This window comes from Nyctereutes procyonoides, unplaced genomic scaffold (genome assembly GCF_905146905.1).
Source record: "Nyctereutes procyonoides isolate TBG_1078 unplaced genomic scaffold, NYPRO_anot_genome, whole genome shotgun sequence".
Lineage (NCBI taxonomy): Eukaryota > Metazoa > Chordata > Mammalia > Carnivora > Canidae > Nyctereutes > Nyctereutes procyonoides.
In genome coordinates this window covers 20724364-20746685 of record NW_026575147.1, presented here as the reverse complement: position 1 = coordinate 20746685, position 22322 = coordinate 20724364, and the positions used below count along the sequence as shown (strand labels likewise).

Below are 22322 nucleotides of genomic sequence, written 5' to 3'. Positions count from 1 at the left end.
GTTAAAATATGAAGAGAAAAAAAGTTATAAAACTATACACATTGGAGTTAGTATACACTAGGTTTAGGCATAGCAATGTGGCTAGATCCTAAGAACATGGTGTTGGGTAAAAAGGGAAACAATGGAAATATAGCACAAATCCATTATGAAAACTGAAAACATATTAATAGGCATATTTAAATCATACATTGAATATATTAGAATGTATACCTTCTGGCTGGGGAGGGGAGGAGCAAAAAAAAAAAAAAAAAAACCCTAAAAAATGTAAAAGGCCTTTATGACATGAGATGATAATATGCCTTGAACGGATGGGTAAATCTGATTCAGTCCTACACTGAAGGTGAAGGGCCAGAAAAAAACCAATCTAAAAACAAAACAAAACAAACCCCAGTCAAACAAAAAAAACAAACAGAAAGAAATACTATATACAGTTTAACCTTGCTATTGAAATACTATTTGCATTTTAAACTGTGGCTTTTCTCTGGGTGGATCTGAGTGACATTTTTTTTTCTTCTTTCAGTTTTCTGTGTTTCTGAATTTCATAAATTTTCTACAATAACATATCTTATTACATAATCACAAAAAATGGACTGCCCAGGTGGCTCCGTGATTGAGCGTCTGCCTTCAGCTCAGGGCGTGATTGCGGGGTCCTGGGATCGAGTCCCACATCGGGCTCCCTGCATGGAGCCTGATTCTCCCTCTGCCTATGTCTCTGCCTCTCTCTGTGTTTCTCATGAATAAATAAATAAAATCTTAATTAAAAAAAAACACAAAAAATATAACAAATGCTTTTTTTTTTAAACAAGTATAGCCATGTTTATTTGTTAATTATACTGCAATAAAGCTGGGGGAAATTTTTTTTCAAAAAGGACAGCCACAACGAGCACTGGGTAATGCATAGGATTATTGAATCACCTAAAACTAACATAACACTATATGTTAACTCTGCTGGAATTAAAAATAAAATAAAATAAAAATAAACAAACAAATAAGCACAGCCATGGAAAGAAATACTACTATGTCATTATTCAAAAGAATGAGGGAGGTGCCCGGGTGGTTCCAGTGGGTTGAGCAGCTGCCTTTGGCTCAGGCCCTGATCCCAGGGTCCTGGGACTGAGCCCCACTTGGGGTTCCTTGCTGCTCAGCAGCGAGTTTGCTTCTCCCTCTCCATCCCCCTGCCAGTTCCTTCAATAAATAAATAAAATGTAATAAAAGTTGCATGTTGTACTCACTGAGCCAGCAGTCTCTATCTCAGATGAACTAAATTACAATCTCTAATCGCTTCTCGGCCTTTTGGCTAAGATCATGTGAAATTACAATCTCTAGGGCTGGCACAGGCTTGTCTCCTTTAAAGCTCCCAGGGCCATTCCAGTAGACAGCAAAGGCTAAGAGCCCTGCTCTAAAAGGATCCACCCACTTCAATCTGTTAACAGTGGACCCTTCAAAGGAGTGGAATTGAAGAAGGAGAATTTCCGGTTTGTGTGTTTCTTCATTGTTTGAATTTTTATAGCAAACATTACTCTTATATTTACGGAGCAAGAAAGAGCAATAACAAAGGGATCATAGAGGAGGATATCCTGCTTCCTGGTTATGAAGTAGTCAACTACTATTTCCCCTGTTACCTACCTCAGGTGGGCTGCTATACAGGGTCGTGGGGCCTGGATTTAATCCATTTGGCTTTTCTAACACCACCTGTTCAAAGAAAAGTAAAATGTTGTTAAAACTGCCCAAACAACCAACTTCGAAATGTTAATCTCCTAAGATCTCAAATCTTAGACAGAATAAAAGAAAGAGGCGAGGGACACCTGGGTGGTTCAGTGGTTGAGCGGCTGCCTTTGGCTCAGGTCATGATCCCGGGGTCCTGGGATTGAACCCTGCATTGGGCTCCCCGCAGGGAGCCTGGTTTTCCTGCTGCTGTGTGTCTCTGCCTTTCTCTGTGTGTCTCTCATGAATAAGGAAAGAAAAGAAAAAAGAAAAGAAAAGAGAAAAGAAAGAAAAAAGAGAAAAAGAAAAAGGAAGAGAAAGAAAGAAAGAAAGAAAGAAAGAAAGAAAGAAAGAAAGAAAGAAAGAAAGAAGTAGAAGATAGAGAGGAAGGGGAAGTAAAGGAGGAAAAGGGGAAGGAATAAGGAAGAAAGAAGAAGAAAGAAAGAAGAAAAGGAATAAAGGAAGGCAGGAAGGAAGAAAAGGCCAGAAGGGGAAAAAAGACTTTGAGTGCTCTGTGGAAAATCGAGAGGGGAGGGAGTGGAGAAGCATGTGTGTGGCCTTAAAAGGGAATACTCTGGCTTTGTAGGGAGGATGAAGGGAACCTCGGCCTAAAACCTTTCTACAGACTGGAGATCATGCAGGCTGCCTGCCACCAACAAAGAGTCTCCCTTCCCTCTCAGGGATCCTGGGGTTTGATGAAGCAAAAAGCAAAAGGTGAAGTGGTCTTTGCAGCAATCCTTTATAGCCCATAGCTTGATGTGATGAAATGACTGCTGGTCTGTGCAAACAAGGGCCGCAGACTTCTGGGTCAGTCTCAGAGCATATCAGGTTGTCTGGTCACTTGAGAAGGCATCTCCCAGCAGCCAGATGTGAGCGTAGCCATGAAAGCCCTACCTTGGATCACAGCAGAATGAAGTAGGGGGCATGACCACATAAGCCACAGGCATGCTCACACCAAGGAGGAGCCTTGCTGCCACCAGCTGTACAGTCATCGTTTCGCTCAGGAGGATGAGGGTGGGGGCTACTGGAGAGAGACTCCCCAACTCCCCAAATCAAATGCAGAGGAAGGAGATATAACTCAGAATCTAAAGAAGGATGAGGGTCAAACAGAAGAGATGGTTCTGTTCTCCTAAGGGCACTTCTAGCCTCCAATTTTAGAAAAACTGAAATACAGGATCCCAGAATCATCCATCCATCTCAAAAAGACCCTTCAACAAGTTCAATATGACATTTACTGATGACCTTCTGCATCCTATGTCCTGTGCCAAGTGTGGGGATACAGAGACAGCAGTGGAGGTGAACCCTACCTTGAGGAGCTTCTGGTGCCAGATAGAGACAGCTATGCACACAAACAGACAAAATTTCAATTCATACCACAGGTGTCACCCCAATTAAGCAGGATTGACTTATGAGAAGTTTGCATCATTTATAGGTAATTGTTTGCTTTATAAGACTCTGGATTGCAAAAACATTGATCCCATAATCCTCACAGAGAAGAGGTTTTGCCAATAACTTAATGGAATTTTATTTACATAAATTCCATTTTTATACACTGTTTTCAAAACAGGTATACTTATACAGAGGCTGATACGTGTAAACGCAGGTGCCCATCTACTGGAGAGCATTAGTAAGGTTGTGAGTGCTCTGAGAAGCCAACATTGCCGTGTTCTCTCCTTTACTGGCAGTGATGTGAGATTCGGCATCTGCTGTGTGACCAGCAAATGGGACTGCCCAGCACAGCCTCTTCCTTGTGGACCCAACCATTGACCATTTCCTATTACCTGTAGTTCCTGACCATGAAGAGAAGCTCCTAGATCTCTGTCAAGCTTGCTACTTATGTCCTCCTGGAACTTCTGCAGGCAATTCTGGGCCTGGGAGAGGAGGGCAAGAAGCTTTAGCTTTGGGATAAGGAAAGAAAGCACGCACCAACTCACCCACTATGGCCTGTCCCTGACCCATACTCCTGTGAGCCAGGTACTGGCCTTAGCACTGGCTGGGGGAAGGAGGGACCCCAGGCAAATGGGGCTGCAGCACAGACCCTCCTACACAAACAGGAAACAAAGCCTACACGAAGGAAATCAAAACCCTGTGCTGCTGGAGGCAACATTCTTGTTGCAGAGACACAAAAAGCAAATGAGTGAAACAAACATGTAATATGGTACATGATGACAAGTGCCTAGGTGCCAACAGGAGTCATGGTGAGGGTCAGGAAAAGCTGAGGAAAAGAGGTTGGCAGTTTAGAGAGGATGGCTAGGGTACAGTGCTAGGCACATAGTAGTTAAATATTTGTTGATTAACGGAAGGGTCACAAATGATACTTGACTCAAGGGGGCGGCATGGTGGTGGTTTCTGTATGAAGGAAGCTGATGGGAGAGAAACTAGATCCCACAAGGCCAGGGTGCCTTGGTCGCTCATTCTGTTAAGTGTCTGCCTTCTGCTCAGGTCATGATCCCAGGATTCTGGAATAGAGTCCTGCATTGCGCTCCCTGTTCAGTTGGGGAGTCTACTTCTTCCTCCCCTCCCCCATATGCTTTTCCCACCATCCCCACCGATGGTACTCTTTCTCTCTCAAATAAATAAATACAAAAAAAAAAAAAAAAAGATGGGAGCCAAAAAACTGAGAGGTTCCCACAAGGGAGGGGTCCCCACCTCCTGTATATACTGTACCTCACTCTTCAGTTGGTTGACATTCTTCTCGTGAACCATCTTATCTCCAGACCTCCCCTTCAGGTACACCTGCAATAAGGGAAACAAGACTCTTTAGGTAAGGAAACTCTTGGGAGGGCACCTGGGTGGCTCAGTGATTGAGCATCTGCATTTGGCTCAGGTCATGATCTGGAGGCGGGGAGGCCTGGGATCAGTCCCCACATAAGGCTCTCTGCTGGGAGCCTGCCTCTCCCTCTACCTATGTCTCTGCCTCCCTCTCTGAGTCTCTTATGAATAAATAAAATCTTTAAAAAAAGAAAAAAAGGAACCTCCTGGGAAGTTAATTCCTCATAGGCAGGCTCCTACACTGCTGGTGGGAAGGTAAATTGCTACTGCCTTTCTGCGTGGCAATTTGATGATTCAAATCAGGAAGCTTAGAGCTGTAATTACTCTTTGACCTATCAAACCTACTTCTGGAAATTTATCCTAATGAGATAAACTGGCATAGCCAAACTGGCATAAATACTCACATATATACGTAAATTTGTACAAAGGAGGTTGTAAAAAGATTTACACATTTTTCTCTATACATTCTTGAATCTTTTACAATTAAGAAAATATTTAATACCTGTATTATAAAACACATATGCAATTTAGTAACATATGTTCAGCAAAATACTGTTTATGATTGCAAAAATGGAAATAGGCACAATGGCCCACAATGAGGGATTATTTAAATTGTGGTACATCATAATAGAATACTATGCAGCCATTAGAATACCAGACACTGGGCAGCCCAGGTGGCTCAGTGGGTTAGCACCGCCTTCAGCCCAGGGTATGATCCTGGAGACCCGGGATCGAGTCCCACATTGGGCTCCCTCATGGAGCCTGCTTCTCCCTCTGCCTGTGTCTCTGCCTCTCTCTCTCTCTCTGTGTCGCTCATGAATAAATAAATAAAATATTAAAAAGAAAGAATACCAGACACTTACATTTATAGACACAGAAGATGTTATAAACCTACATTAAATCATTAAAGTGTTTGGGGGGGGGCAAGCAAATTGTAGAATACAGTGTATATAATAGTATATAAAACAATTTAATTTTTGAAAAAATACAGACAAATATAAAAATGTCTGAGGGGATACCCAATAAAGTAGTAATAATGATTACATCAGTAGAATTATGGGGTAGTTTTGCTTTAAGGGCCATGCAATGACTTTGAATAAGAAAAAGAAATTAATTAAAGGCATCCAGATTGAAAAGAAAGAGGAAAAACGATCTCCATTTGCAGATGAAGTGATCATGTATGTAGAATACCGTAAGGAATCTACTAAAAAACTATCAGAGGTTGTAGCAAGGTTGTAGGATATAAGATCAATATACAAAAAATAATTGTATTTCTATACACTAGCAAGGAACAATCTGAAATGAAATTTAAAAACAATTCTACTTATGAGAGCAACAAAAAGAAAAAAATACTACATGGATGGAACTGGAGGGTATTATGCTAAGCGAAATAAAAGATAAAAGTCAGTGATTTTGTCAGAAAAGACAAATATCATATAATTTCACTCTTACGTGGAATTTAAGAAATAAAACAGATGAACATAGAGAAGGAAAAATAAGATAAAAACGGAGAGGGGAGGAGCAGGAGCGCCTGAGTGGCTCAGTGGATTAAGCTTCCCCCTTCAGCTCAGGTCATGATCCCAGGGGTCCTGGGATGAAGCCCCAGCATCTGGCTCCCTGCTCCACAGGGAGCCTGCTTCTCCCTCTTCCTCTGCCTGCCACTCCCCCTGCTTGTCTCTCTCTCTTGCTCTCTTTATAAAATCTTTAAAAAAAAAAAACAAAAAACAAAAACAGAGGAAGGCAAACCATAAGAGCCTCTAGACTCTAGGAAATAAACTGAAGGTTGCTGGAGGGGAGGTGGGTAGGGGGATGGGGTAACAGGGTGATGGGCATTCGGAGGGCACAGAATGTAATGAGCACTGGGTGTTCTATGCAACTAAATTCTACACCTGAACTAATAATACACTATATGTTAGCTGAATTGAATTTAAAATAAAAATTTAAAAAGAAAAAAATACTTAGAAATAAATTTAACAAAGTTCAAGACCTGTATTCTGAAAATTTTAGACACTGTTGAAAAAAAAAAAAAAAGAAGGCCTAAAAAAATGAACAAACATCCCATTTTCATGGATTGGAAAACTTGATATTGTTAAAATGGTGTTACTCCCCAAACTGATCTACAGTTTCAACGTAATTCCTATCACAATCCAAGCTGGCTTCCTTGCAGAAACTAACAAACTGATCCTAAAATGCATATGGAAATACAAAGGACTCTGAATAGGTAAAAGGATCCTGAAAAATAACAGTATTATAAATATTAAGAAAATGTTAACAAAAATAACAATTACAGTGATCAAGACAGTGTGGAACTGACATAAGGAGAGACACATAAATCAATGGAATACAATTGAGAGTCCAGAACAATAATAATAGAATAATAATACACTAAACTGATTTTTGACAGGATGCCAAGACAATTCAATGGGGTAAGAACAGCCTTTTCAACAAATGATGCTGGCATAAATGGATATCTACATGGAAAAGAATGAAACTGGAGCTCTTCCTTATACCATATACAAAAATCAACCTAAAATGGATCACAGACCTATTTGTAAGAGTTAAAACTATAATTCTTTGAGTAGAGGAATAAATCGTTGTGACCTTGGTTAGGCAAAACCTTCTCAGACATCACACCGAAAGCACAATGAAAGAAAAAAATATATAAATTGGATTTAATCAAATTAAAAACTTTTGTTGCAAAGGATATCATTAAGAAAGTAAAAAAAACAAAACACAGAGTGGGAAAATTTTTAAAAAATATTTCCAAGTCATATATCTGGTAAGGGTCTAGTTAGTATCCAGAATATATAAGGAACTCTCATATCTTGAAAATTAAAACACAAATAACTTCTTTTAACAAAAATAACAATGTTTTATTTATAATATTCATACATCCAAACTTTTTGCTAAATTCAATTAATCACCAAGAGTAATCCTTTTGGACTATTCGTTGCTATTTTAAAATTCAAATATAGCAAAGGTAACACCATGAAGAAAGTGTAGTCACAGTTATCACTTGTACCTAACATATAAACACTTTAAACACAATTGAATTTTTATTTATTTTTATTTATTTTTAAAGATTTTATTTATCTATCAGAGAGAGAGACAGAGCACAAGCAGGGGGAGGGGAAGAGGGAGAAGCAGACTCCCCACTGAGCAGGGAGCCCAATGCAGAATGATGCAGAACTCGATCCCAGTACCCTAGGATCATAACCTGAGCCAAAAACAGACACCCAAGCAACTGAGCCACCCGGTACTCCTAAACACAACTGAACTTTTTTATTTAAAGATTTTATTTATCCATGGGAGATACAGAAAGAGAGGCAGAGACATACGCAGAGGGAGAAACAGGCTCCCTGCAGGGAGCCTGATGTGGGACTCCATCCGGGATTCTGGGATCATGCCCTGAACTGAAGGCAGACACTCAACTGCTAAGCCACCCAGGTGTCCCCACAACTGAATTTTTTTTTTCCACAACTGAATTTTTATTTTTTTATTTTTATTTTTTAATTTATTTTTCTTTATTTATTTATGATAGTCACACACACACAGAGAGAGAGGCAGAGACACAGGCAGAGGGAGAAGCAGGCTCCATGCACCAGGAGCCCGACGTGGGATTCAATCCCGGGTTTCCAGGATCGCACCCTGGGCCAAAGGCAGGCGCCAAACCACTGTGCCACCCAGGGATCCCCCCACAACTGAATTTTTAAATGGGCAAAGGATTTGGATAAATATTTCTCCAAAGAAGATATGCAAATAGACAATATCCATATGAAAGCATGTAATCAGGGAAATGCAAATGAAAACTACAAGATATGGCTTCACATGCAATAGGATGGCTATAATCAAAGACAGATGATAACAAGTGTTGGTAAGGCTATAAAGAAATTGGAACCCTCCTATGTTGCTGGTGGGAGTATAAAATGGAACAAATGTTTTGAGAAAAAATCTGGTAGTTCCTCAAAGCCTTAAATATAGTTACCAAATGACCTATCAATTCCACTCCTAGGCATATACCAAGAAAACTGAAAACATATGTTCACGCAAAAACTGGCACTTGAATATTCATAGCAGCAATATTCATAATAGCTAGACAGGGATCCCTGGGTGGCGCAGCGGTTTGGCGCCTGCCTTTGGCCCAGGGATCGGGTCCCACGTCGGGCTCCCGGTGCATGGAGCCTGCTTCTCCCTCTGCCTGTGTCTCTGCCTCTCTCTCTCTCTGTTTGACTATCATAAATAAATAAAAATTAAAAAAAAATAGTAATAGCTAGACAGTGGAAACAACTTAAATGTTCATCAATTGATGAGTGGGTAAAAACACGTGATAGATCCATTAAAGGGAATGTTATTTAAACACTGAAAGGATTAAGTACATATGCTATAACATGGCTGGATCCTGAAATTATTATGCTAAGTGAAAGAAGCCAGACACAAAGGCCACATATTATATGATTCCATTTATGTGAGATGTCTAGAAGAGGCAAATCCATAGACAGAGAATAGCTTGGTGATTGCCAGGAAAAGGAAGGAGTGACTGAAATGTTCTGGAATTAACAGTGGTAAGTAATAATTGCACAAGTCTGTGAACATACTAAAAACCACTGAATTGTACACTTTCACTGAATCGATTGTATGGTATGTGAATTATATCTCAAAGAGCTGCTTTTAAAAAAGAAATAACAAAAATTGTTTTATTAAAAAAAAAAAAAGAGTGGGACGCTTGTGTGGCTCAATGGTTTAGGCATCTGCCTTTGGCTCAGGGTGTGATCCCAGGGTCCGGGGATCAAGTTCCGCATCAGGCTCCCTAAATGAAGCTTGCTTCTCCCTCTGCCTGTGTTTCTACCTCTCTCTGTGTGTCTCTCTCATGAATAAATAAAATCTTTATTAAAACAAAAAAATAGGGGATCCCTGGGTGGCGCAGCGGTTTGGCGCCTGCCTTTGGCCCAGGGTGCGATCCTGGGGACCCGGGATCGAATCCCACGTCGGGCTCCTGGTGCATGGAGCCTGCTTCTCCCTCTGCCTATGTCTCTGCCTCTCTCTCTCTCTCTCTCTCTCTCTCTCTGTGTGACTATCATAAATAAATAAAAATTAAAAAAAAATAGTAAGTTCCACAAACACACTTCCCACCTGTCTTGACAATTTCCAGCAGCTAAATATGGATAGTGGGATAGGCACCTAAAAAGGTCATCCCATCCATCCTCACACCAAGGGCTGGGTTGCACCAAAGTCACTACACACTGACTGTGGTCTCCTGGTGTTAATTAAGATCTTTCCAGGAAATTCCCAGGAACTAGTGTTACAGGTCTGGTTTCTCCTAGTCAAACCCTGTGGCAAAGCCAGCTGCTCCCTCTCACATGCCTGCAAAGGGAAAGAGGAGAGAGGGAAGAGTGGAGGTAAACTAAGCTTACCTTAATGATTTCCTCATGTCCATCATTGGACTCCACCAGTTCTGAGGCCAGGGAATGACTGGCTGAATGGCTAGACACCATGGCATAGGTCTTCCTGCCCACCTGCCAGAGAGAGAGAAATGGCTCAGAAATCATGACAAGCCCAGAACTTCTGCCCCTTGACTAATGCAGAATACCTGCTCCTCAAAAGATTTAATGGGTTAGTCTGATTTTCCCCTCCAAAAATTCATTTCCAGAACCTCTACCAGAAGCTACACAACAGCAACACTGGATGGGGAAAATTAGCAGAAATTGCAGGTTAGTTTTACTTTTAGCGGGGTCTCCGCATCCCCCAAAGCAGTGCACAATGCTGAGGTCAGGTGGTATGTCTGAAAGGAGGTGATCCTGCACAGCAGCAAAGATGGCTCTCAGCAGCACTGGCATGAGAGGTCAGTAGCGAAGGAGAACTGGCTGAGGGAGAGGCCTCACCCCACCAGAAACCTTGATACCTTCTGGGCTAAGTGTTCAAGTTCATCTCCTGTCAGTTCACTCTGTAGAGTCAGCCTGAGAATGTCCACGCTGCCCTAATAATGACAAGGACAGCAACAATCACCCCTTACCTTCACAGTCCACTCCTGGTACAGGTACACCTCTGCCAGCCCTGCGGAATGGGTCTTGGTATCACCACTTAACAGACAAGAAAAGCTGAAGTCTGGAGAGGTGACATTAGCTTGCCTAACATCAGTCACTCCTGGGTGGTAGGATGTCCCTGGGGCCTCTGACAGTGCTCTCTATACCACAGCAGAGCCTACACAGGATGCCGCTCCACGTAGCTCCAGAGGCCCTCAGATTCCAAGAAGCACAGTGTGTGGATTCCTGTTTCCCCAGCCCTGAAGAAGGCACTCCCAATCCAGGATTCCTGCACCTGACAGCCAGTCAGGAAGCTACTGATGCACTTCACAAGACTTAAACTATGATAGATATCCTTCCTGAACCAAACTATATGACAGTGGCCACATCTTCCGTGACACTTCCATACATCCAGTGGGAAACAACCTGTCCTCTCCCTGAGCTCCCTCAGTATCATGGGGCACCTGCCTCTTAGTTCTTCAATGTTCCATGAGGAACTGCTCCCTCTGTTAACTCCTTGTGGGCTGCTATCTGCCATAGTCCCTCACACAGGTATTTTCTGAATGCATATGATGTTCCAGGACATCTAGGTCTAGAGAACATTACACAAGAAAGAAGAGGAAATGATTTCAAAATAGCCAGAGTAGCTGCTCTTTTCCCCCAGGACACAGAATATGCATTTTTGTTAAAACATCTCTCTCTACCTGGAGACAGCTGGGGAAAGAAAGCTGGGACATCCCTCAGGCAAAATAAAGGCGTTATCAGCTAATGAAGATCAAGTCTGGCTTATTGTATAAAGCCAGGCACTCTAATTGAAAGAGCACAGACAATAGGCCAGATGGGGGCCTCTGAGGGGTCATCTCACCCACACCTGTTGTCAGAATCCCCAAGGGACAGGAGAAAGTGGGGAACTCGCAAAATATACTCAAAGAAATAATGGCTGAAAACTTTCCAAATTTTACAAAAGACATAAACCCACAAATTCAAGTTGCTGGGCAAATCCCAAATGGGATGAACCCCCAAATCATGCCAAGATACGTCATAATTAAACTTCTGATAACTAAAGACAAGGAAAAACTCTTCTCAAGTCAGAGAAAAAATAGACACTTTACTTATAAGAGGAAAACAGTGAATAAACAGATTTTTTTTATCAGAAACCAACGCCAGGAGAAAATAGCATACTATTTTTCAGTACTGAAAAAAATCTCGTAATCAAGAATCCTATGACCAAAAAACTCTCTTTCAGGAATGAGGGAAGAAATCAAGATGTGGAGGCCGAGAAAAATCAAGGCCATCCCACCTAAAGTTTAGCATTAGCACAAGTACAGCCATCTTAGGCCCCTGTGAATAAGAGCTGAATTTTACGGGAAAAACTGCAGAATGTCCTCAATGTCCTCAGCAGGGAATCCCATATCAGAAAGACAACAGAGCCCACGCCCTGGTAGAAAGTCCCATATTAGAAAGAGAACAGAGCTCAATGCCCTTGAAAGCCCCCTATCAGAATGTAAACAGAACTTGAGAAATTCCTCTACCCCTTCTGAAAATCCCCTAGACCAGCCTATAAAAAACCCAGCTGTAACCCACTTCGGGGCCCAAGTCCCTGCTCCGCTGTGTCGGGTACACTTGGACCCAAGCTCGAGCTTGCTAATAAACCCTCATGCGCTTGCATTGGTGTCGGCTCCTCGGTGGTTTCTCGGATTCGCAATCTTGGGCACAACAAAGATGTTCCCAGGTAAAGGAAAACTAAGAGAATTTCTTACCAATAGAGTACACTAAAAGAATGGCTGTAGGGGAACCTGTATGGCTTAGTCAAGTGTCTGACTCTTGATTTGGACTCAGGTCATGATCTCCAGGTTGTGAGATCAAGCCCCATGTAGGGCTCTGCACTCAGCACAGAGTCTGCCTCAGTATCTGCTCCTCCCCTGACTCTTGCACTCCCTCTCTCTGGAATGAATGAATGAATGAATGAATGAATAAAATCTTTAAGAAAAAAAAATGGGGCATCTGGGTGGCTCAGTCAGTTAAGCAGCCAGCTCTTAACTTTGGCTCAAGTCCTGGGATCCAGCCCACACAGGCCACTCTGCACTTAGCAGAGTCTGCTTGGGATTCTCTCCTTCTCCCTCTGCCCCCACCCCCACCCCCAGAGCCCTCTCCCTCTCTCTCTCTCTCACTCACTCACTCAATCAATAAAATAAAATAGAACAAAAGCTATAAAAGGTCTTCAAACAGGGGGATCCCTGGGTGGCTCAGCAGTTTGGCGCCTGCCTTTGGCCCAGGACGGGGTCCTGGAGTCCCGGGATCAAGTCCCGCATTGGGCTCCAGCATGGAGCCTGCTTCTCCCTCTGCCTGTGTCTCTGCCTCTCTCTCTCTCTCTCTCTCTCATTCATAAATAAATAAATCTTTTTTTAAAAAAAAAGAAAGGTCTTCAAACAGAAAGAAAACAATACAAAAGGAACTTTGGAACCTTAGAAAGAAACAACATGGAGAGCAAAAACATCATTAAATACAACAGGCTTTCCTTTTCCTCTCGGGTTTTCTAACATGTTTGACGGTTGAAGATAAAATCATAACACTGTCAGGATGCCTGGGTGGTTCAGCAGTTGAGTGTCTGCCTTCGGCTAAGGGCATGATCTTGGGTCTGGGGATCGATCCCCACATCGGACTTCTTGCAGGGAGCCTGCTTCTCCCTCTATCTATGTCTCTGGCTCTCTCCTCTCTCTCTCTGTCTCTCATGAATGAATAAATAAAGTATCTTTTTTAAAAAATATAACACTGATTCAGTTCTAAATGTACACAGAAGAGGGGTGCCTGGGCGACTCAGCAGGCTGAGCTTCTAACTTTTTTTAAGATTTTATTTATTTATTCATGAGAGACACAGAGAGAGAGAGAGAGGCGGAGACACAGGCAGAGGGAGAAGCAGGCTCCATGCAGGGAGCCTAACGTGGGATCGATCCGGGGACCCCAGGATCACACCCCGGGCCAATGGAGGGGCTAAACCACTGGGCCACTGGGGCTGCCCTGAGCTTCTAACTCTTGATCTCGGCTCAAGTCATGATTTCAGGGTCATGACATCGAGCCCCACTCAGGCTCCATGCTCAGTGGGGAATCTACTTGAGATTCTCTGTCTCCCTCTCCCTCTGTCCCATCCCCCCCACTCTCTCTCACTCTCTAAATAAAGAAAATCTTTAAAATAAATAAATAAAAGATACAAAAATAAACATATACAAAGGCAATATTTAATTTTATTATGAATGAGAGAGGGTAAAGGAAGGTAAAGTTTCTATACTTCACTCAAACTGGTAAAATGGCAACACCGGTAGACTGTGGTAAGTTATATTTATAAAAGTGTAATACCTAGAGAAATCATTAAAAATAAATTTTTAAAGGTTTTATTTTTATTTATTTATTCATAGACACAGAGAAAGAGAGAGGCAGAGACACAGGCAGAGGGAGAAGCAGGCTCCTTGCAGGGAGCCCGATGTGGGACTTGATCCCGGGTCCCCAGGATCACACCCCAGGCTGCAGGCGGCACCAAACCACTGCGCCACCGGGGCTGCCCTAAAAAATTTTTTTTAAAAATGGAATCCTAAAAAGCTTTCAAGTAGCCCACAAGAAGGTAAGGAAAATAAAACAGATATATGAAAAATAAAGAAAAAATAATAAATAAAATGGCAGACTTACAATTCCAATAATTACATTAAATATCAAGTGGTCTAAATACACCAATTAAAAAACAAAGATTGGCACAGGGGATTAAAAAGATGAATCAATCCATGCTGTCTAAAAGAAACATACTTAAACATATAGACAAGTTAAAAGTAAGGATGGGAATAGATATATCATACAAACATTATTAAAGGAAAGCAAGAGTGGTTATATTAACATCAGATAGAGTAAACTTCAGAGCAAAGAGAATTGCCAGAGACAGAGAGGGACATTATATAATGTAAAAGAATCAATCCACAAAGAAGATACAGCAATCCCAAATAGATAGGTGCCAAACAACAAAGCTGCAAAATATGTGAAGAAAAAACTAAAGAACTGAAAGGAGAAATACATAAATCCACAATTATACTTGGAAACTTCAACATGCATCTCTGAGCAATTAATAGAATGTAGACTAAAATCAGCACAGATACCTAAGAATTCAACATCCCCAACCAAGAGGGATCTAATCAACAGTTATGGGATGCTCCCCTCAATAGCAGAGTACACACTGCTGGCATGTACCTATAAAGCATACATTAAGAGAGACAGTAATTTGGGCTATAAAACAAACAAACTTGAAAGAATTGATACCATACAGAGTATGTTTTCTGACCACAGTGGAATCAAACTAGAATAACAGAGAGATAAAAGGAAAAATTTTAAACACAAGGAAACTAAACAATACTTCTAAATAATTCTTGGGTCAAAAAGGAAGTCTCAAGGGCACCTGGGTGGCTCAGCTGAGTATTTAACTTCAGGTCAGGTCATGATCTCCAGGTCCTGGGATTGAACCCTGTGTCCAGCTCCACAATCAATGAACAGGGAGTCTGCTTCTTCTCCCTCTCCCTCTCCCTCTCCCACCATTCTGTTCTCTCTCTCTCAAATAAATAAAATTAAATTAAAAAAAATAAGACAAGGCAGCCGGGATAGCTCAGCGGTTTGGCGCCGCCTTCAGCCCAGGGCATGATCCTGGAGACTGGGGATCAAGTCCCACATCAGGCTCCCGCATGAAGCCTGCTTCTCCCTCTGCCTGTGTCTCTGCCTCCCCCCACCCTTCTCTCTGTCTCTCATGAATAAATAAAATCTTAAAACACACACACACACACACACATTAGATATTTAGTAACTTAAAAAAAAGGAAGTCTTCAGAAAATTTTTAAAAATCATTCAACTAAATAAAAATGAAAACACAAAATGTCAAACTCTGTGAGACATATCTGAGGCAGTTCTGGGGCACCTGGGTGGCTCAGTCAGTTAAGTGTCTGTCTGTGGCTAAGGTCATGATCCTAGGGGCCTGGGATTGAGCCCTACATTGAAGCCTGCCCTCATGCCCCCCATTCATGTTCTCTCTTGCTTGGTCTGCTCTCTCTCTCTCAAATAAATAAATAATCTTAAAAATAAATAAAGCAGTTCTGAGGGAAATCCATAACACTAAAAGCATACATTAGAGAGGAACCTGACTAGCTTGGTCAGTAGAGCATGCAACTCTTTTTCTTTAAAATTGATTTATTTGAGAGAGAGAGAGAGAGAGAGAGAGAGAGAGAGAGAGAGAGAGAATGCACAAGTGGGGGAACGGACAGAGGGAAAGAAGTTCAAGCAGACTCCCTGCTGGGCAGGTGCCCAATGTGGGACTCAATCCCACTACTATGAGATCATGACCTGAGCCAAAATCAAGAGCCGGATGTTCAACCAACTGAGCCAACCAGGTGCCCTGAGCATGTAATTCTTGAACTCAAGGTCATAAGTTCAAACTCCACATTAGACATATAAATTACTTTTAAAAATAAATAAATGCATATACATTAGAAAAGAAAAAAGTCTCAAATCGACAACTTAGGTTTCTCACTTTCAGATCAAGAAGAACAAATTAAACCCCAAGTGGGCAGGAGGAAGGAACTAAAAAAGACAAGAAATGAATAAAATTTAACAGAAAAATAAAGAAACGTCAATGAAACGAAGAGCTGGTTCTCAGAAAGGATCACTGAAATTGATAAACCTCTAGCATGATTGGCAGAGAATAAAAGAGACACATATTACTAACATCAGGAATGAAACAGACTATTTCTATTGACCGTGCAGATGCAAAAGCATGAACACTATGAACATAAATTTGACAATTTAGGGACGACCGGTGGCTCAGCAGTTGGGCAGCTTTTGGCCCAGGGTGTGATCCAGGAGTCTCAGGATTGAGTCCCACATCAGGCTCCCTGCAGGAAGCCTGCTTCTCCCTCTCCATGTGTCTCTGCCTCTGTGTGTGTGTGTGTCTCTCATGAATAAATAAATAAAATCTTTTTAAAAAATTGACAATTTAGACAAAATGGACCAATTCATTAAAAAACACAAACCACCACAAATTACCTAATATGAAATAGGTACTATGAATAGCCTTTTAAAGAAATTAAATTCATCATTTTAAGTCTCTCTAAAACAGAAATATCCAGGCCCAGGTGGTTCCACCAGAAAATTCTACCAAATGTTTAAAAAATTAGCACCATTTCTACATAATCTCAATCAGAAAACAAAAGAGGAGAAAACACGTTGCAATTCATTTCATGAAGCTAGTCTTACTCTGGTACCAAAACCAGATGGACATTTTTTTTTTAAGAAAGAAAACACTACAGACCAGTATCTCTCATGAACATAAAGGTTCTATTTCTTAGCATTTTGTTAGAATATGGCTAAAAGACATAAGACATTTCACTGAAGAAGATATACAGATGGTCAATAAGCACATACAAAGATGTTCAATGTCATTAAGGAGATACAAATCAAAACCACATTGAGGGTAGCCCCGGTGGCCCAGCGGTTTAGCGACACCTGCAGCCCAGGGTGTGATCCTGGAGATCCGGGATCGAGTCCCACGTCAGGCTCCCTGCATGGAGCCTGCTTCTCCCTCTGCCTTCTCCCTCTGCCTCTCACTCACTCTGTGTCTGTCATGAATAAATAAATAAAATCTTAAAAACAAAACAAGACACAGTGAGATACCATTATACACCTATCAAAATGGCCAAAACAAAAAACAGTGACACCCACCAAATACTGGCAAGAGTGTGGAGAAACTGGATCGCTCACACACTACTGGTGGGAAGGTAAAGTGACATAGCCAAAAAAAAAAAGGTTGGCAGTTTTCTTTTTTTTTTTTTTTTTAATTTTTTTTTTAATTTATTATTTATTTATGATAGGCACACAGTGAGAGAGAGAGAGGCAGAGACACAGGCAGAGGGAGAAGCAGGCTCCATGCACCGGGAGCCCGACGTGGGATTCGATCCCGGGTCTCCAGGATCGCGCCCCGGGCCAAAGGCAGGCGCCAAACCGCTGCACCACCCAGGGATCCCTGTATGATTAGTTTTTAAGAAAACTGCCAACCGGGATCCCTGGGTGGCGCAGCGGTTTGGCGCCTGCCTTTGGCCCGGGGCGCGATCCTGGAGACCCGGGATCGAATCCCACGTCGGGCTCCCGGTGCATGGAGCCTGCTTCTCCCTCTGCCTGTGTCTCTGCCTCTCTCTCTCTCTCTCTATCATAAATAAATAAAATTAAAAAAAAAAACAAACAACTAATCATACAGGGAAGCCTGAGTGGCTCAGCAGTTGAATGTCTGCCTTTGGCTCAAGGCGTGATCTCAGAATTCCAGGATCGAGTCCCACACTGGGTTCCCTGCATGGAGTCTGCTTCTCCCTCTGCCTTAAGTCTGTCTGTCTGTCTGTCTCTGTGTGTGTGTGTGTGTCTCATGAATAAATAAATAAAGTCTTTTTTTTTAAGATTTTATTTATTCATGAGAGACACAGATAGAGAGAGAGGCAGAGACACAGAGGAGAAGCAGGCTCCATGCAGGAAGCCTGATGTGGGACTCGATCCCGGGCCTCCAGGATCATACCCTAGTCTGAAACCAGGCACTCAACCACTGAGCCACCCAGGTGTCCCTTCTAAAAGCCAGTTTTGAAGAAAGTTTAGTGTGATGGAAATTAATGATGAAATATTAAAGGGAAAAAAGCAAGTACATAACTTTGTATGGTAGTATATTAAAAAAAATAAGTGTAGAAAAATTATGAGGAATACACTAACATTTTAATAGTGGCCATTTTGGGGTAGTAGGATTACAGACACTTATTTCCTTCATTATATTCTTTAATTTTTGTCCCTGAAAGTATTAATTTTTTGTTATCTAATTGTAGATTCATATGCAGTTATAAGAAATAATAGAGGGCACCCTGGGTGGCTTAGCGGTTTGGCGCCTCCCTTCTGCCCTTCTGAATAAATACATTAATTTTTTTTAAAAAAACTGGCTTTTAGGAGCACCTAGGTGGCTCAGTGGTTGAGCATCTGCCTTTGGCTCGTGTCGTGGTCCTGGGGTCCTGGGATTGAGTCCTGCATCAGGCTCCCCATGAGGAGCTAGCTTTTCCCTCTGCCCCTTTCTCTGCCTCTCTGTATATCTCATGAATAAATAAAATCAAATCCTTTTTTTAAAAATTGGCTTTTAAAGGCCACTAGTATGCCACTGAATAAACTAATTAAACTTAGGTATTCAACCTAAGCCCCCTCTCCTCTGCTCCCACTTTTGTAGATTATTATCAAATTCTTTTTATTTCTTATATATTCATTTTTTTGTTTCAGAAAACAACTTTTGACAGTTTCTAATGAGATGATACACAATAGTACCAGGATCACCACCAAAGTTATTGCTTGGTCCATTACCCCTCAAGCCCAACTGACATTCTCTCTTCTTTGCAGAAAAAGAATCACATTTGGAGCAGTTAGACCTGGCCTCAGACACTGACCCTGGCTTTCATTTGTTGTGTGTATTGATTTATTCTCCCTCAGCTTTAGTGTATTAGTTGGTAAGATGCTTAAGTGAAAACCGTGACTAAAACACATAGATATACAAAAGTTCCAGTTCCTCAAATTTCGATGTAAAGCTCCTCTTCAAAATATCTGCCATATGGGACACCTGGGTGGCTCAGCAGTTGAGCGTCTGCCTTCAGCTCAGGGCGTGATCCCAGGATTCAAGATCGAGTCCCACATCCAGCTCCCTGCAAGGAGCCTGCTTCTCTCTCTGCCTATGTCTCTGCCTCTCTCTCTGTGTCTCTCATGAATAAATAAATAAAATCTTAAAAAAAAAAGATGTATATTAACTTCTACCTCACACTATATACAAATATCAATTTCAAATGATTGCAGATTTCAATGTAAAAGGCAAAACTTTCCTTAAACTCAGCATAAAAATATCCTCCCCATAAAAAATATTTGATAAATTAGACTATATTAAAATTCTGAACTTTCATTCATCAAAAGAGAGTGCATGGAAATCCACAGAGCGGAAGGTATTTATTCCATATATATCTGGCAAAGAATATTCAGAATACATTAAGAATTCCTATGAAGGGATCCCTGGGTGGCTCAGTGGTTTGGCGCCTGCCTTTGGCCCAGGGCGCGATCCTGGAGACCCAGGATCGAATCCCACGTCGGGCTCCCGGTGCATGGAGCCTGCTTCTCCCTCTGCCTGTGTCTCTGCCTCTCTCTCTGTGTGACTATCATAGATAAATAAAAATTAAAAAAAAAAAAAAAGAATTCCTATGAAACCGCTGGGTGGCTCAACGGTTTAGCGCCTGCCTTCGGCCTGGGGTGTGGTCCTGGAGTCCCAGGATCGAGTCCTGCATTGGGCTCCCTGCCTGGAGCCTGCTTCTCCCTCTGCCTGTGTCTCTGCCTCTCTCTCTCTCTGTGTGTCTCTCATGAATAAACAAATAAAATCTTAAAAAAAAAAAAAAAAGAATTCCTACGAAACAAAAAGACTACAACATGATATACAGGACTGGATCCTGGATCAGAAAAAGTACATTAGTGGAAAACCCAGTGAAATCCAAGTAAAGCCTATAGTTTAAGGCTTTACAATAGAAAACTAAAACAGTTTTCATAGTTATGACAAATGTACTATGGTTAATGTAAGATGTTAACATTGGGGGAAACTGAGCGAAGAGCGTGTAAGACTTCTCTGTAATATCTTTACAACCTTCCTGTAAACCTAAGATTATTCCAAAATAAAAAGCATATTTGAAGAAAGAGAGAAAGGGCAAGGAGGAAAAGAAAGGGAGAGAAAGGAGCTGCCCAACAGAAAAACGGACAAAAGACTTCAATAGACACATCACATAAGAGGATATCCAAATGGTCAATAAACGTCTGAAAAGGGTTCAGTATCTTCAGTCATCATTATCAAAGAACTAGAAACTAAAACCACAAGGCAATGCTACAAAATACCCATTAGGGAATCCCTGGGTGGCGCAGCGGTTTGGCGCCTGCCTTTGGCCCAGGGCGCGATCCTGGAGACCCGGGATCGAGTCCCACGTCGGGCTCCCGGTGCATGGAGCCTGCTTCTCCCTCTGCCTGTGTCTCTGCCTCTCTCTCTCTCTCTCTCTCTCTGTGTGTGACTATCATAAATAAATAAAAATAAATAAATAAATAAATAAATAAACAAACAAACAAACAAAATACCCATTAGAATGACTACAAATGAAAACAAAAAACAAGTGCTAGGGGCTATGGAACAATCAGAACTCTCCTACACTGGTGGTGGGAACGCTCATTATCATAATCTCTTTGGAAACCTCTACCAAAGAGGAATATTTGTAAACCCTATAACATGGTAGTTCTACTCCTAACAGAAATGCATATCTATGTTTCCCCTAAAATCAAAAAAATTCTACCCATAAAAAAATGATGCTAGAATGTTCACAGTAGCATTTCTTATAATAGCCAAAAATTAGAATGTATCCAAATGTTCAAGAATAAAATGGATAGGGACACCTGACTGGCTAAATAAATCCTTTGAGCATGAGACTTAATCTCAGGGTTGTATATTCAACCCCATGATGGATATAGGGATTATTTAAATAAATAATATATGCATTTTTTATGCATTTATTTAAATAAACATATATGCATACACACATAAACCCAAATTTTATGTTTTTAAAGATTTTATTTTTTTTTAAGATTTATTTTGAGAGAGAGAGAGAGAGAGCAAGCACATGGGAGGAGGGGGAGAGGGAGAGAGAGTCTTAAGCAGACTCCATGCTGAGCACAGAGCCTGACATGGGGCTCCATCTCACCACCCTGAGATCACAACCTGAGCCAAAACCAAGAGTTGGCCCCTTAACCGACTGTGCCACCCAGGTGCCCCTAGAGATTTTATTCTACTGTTTAAATATTTAATTTATTAGGGAGGGAGGGAGGGAGAGAGAGAACATGCAGGAAAGGCAAAGGGAGGGAGAAAAAGAATCTCAAGCAGACCACGCTGAGCATGGAGCCTGACATAGGGCTTGAACCCAGGACCCCGAGATCATGACCTCAGCTGAAACGAAGAGTCAGTCCCTGAACCAACTGGGCCACCCAGGGGCTCCTAAAAACTTTATTTTTAAGTAATCTCTACACCCAACATGGGGCTCAAACTCACAACTCCAAGATCAAGAGTCACTTGCTCTTCCAACTAAGCCAGCCAGGTGCCTCTAAAACCACATTTTTTAAAAAGATGTATTTATTTGTTTATTTTAGAGAAAGAAAGAGTGCATGAGCAAGCATGAACTGGGAGGATGGGCAGAGGTAGAGGGAGAGAGAATCTTTTTTTTTTTTTTTAAAGATTTTATTTATTTATTCATGAGAGACACACACAGAGAGAGAGAGAGAGAGAGAGAGAGAGAGAGAGAGAGAGGCAGAGACACAGGCAGAGGGAGAAGCAGGCTCCATGCAGGGAACCCGATGTGGGACTCGATCCCGGGACTCCAAGATCACGCCCCAGTACCAAGATCATGCCCCGGGCCAAAGGCAGGCGCCAAACCACTGAGCAACCCAGGGATCCCCTGGGAGAGAGAATCTTAAGCAGACTCTGAGCTGAGCATGGAGCCGGACACAGGGCTCAGTCCCATGATCCTGAGATCACGACCTGAGCCAAAACCAAGAGTTAGACGCTTGACCAATTGTGCCACCCAGGTGCCTCCTAAAATCACATTAAAAAAAAAAAGTAAAATGGACAAATTAAAATTGCAATATAGTCATACAATGGAACAGTGTACAACCATGAAAAAGAATGAACTACTGTACACAACGTGAATAAACGCCACACAAATGTTA

General features: G+C 41.7%; 1 protein-coding gene across 2 annotated transcripts in view; it reads right to left on the bottom strand.

Annotated features, from left to right (window-relative positions):
* Nucleotides 1–22322, bottom strand: part of TUFT1 (tuftelin 1) — a 47221-nt gene that overhangs the window by 11734 nt on the left and 13165 nt on the right. The window contains exons 2-6 of one of the 2 annotated variants that reach the window (XM_055312129.1): nt 10376–10450; nt 9888–9989; nt 4372–4440; nt 3486–3575; nt 1627–1692 (exon numbers count right to left, since the gene is read on the bottom strand). In XM_055312129.1, the coding sequence (XP_055168104.1) occupies nt 1627–1692; nt 3486–3575; nt 4372–4440; nt 9888–9989; nt 10376–10450 (402 nt within the window). The remainder of the gene's footprint in view (nt 1–1626; nt 1693–3485; nt 3576–4371; nt 4441–9887; nt 9990–10375; nt 10451–22322) is intronic. The other variant, XM_055312130.1, reaches the window with a different exon arrangement.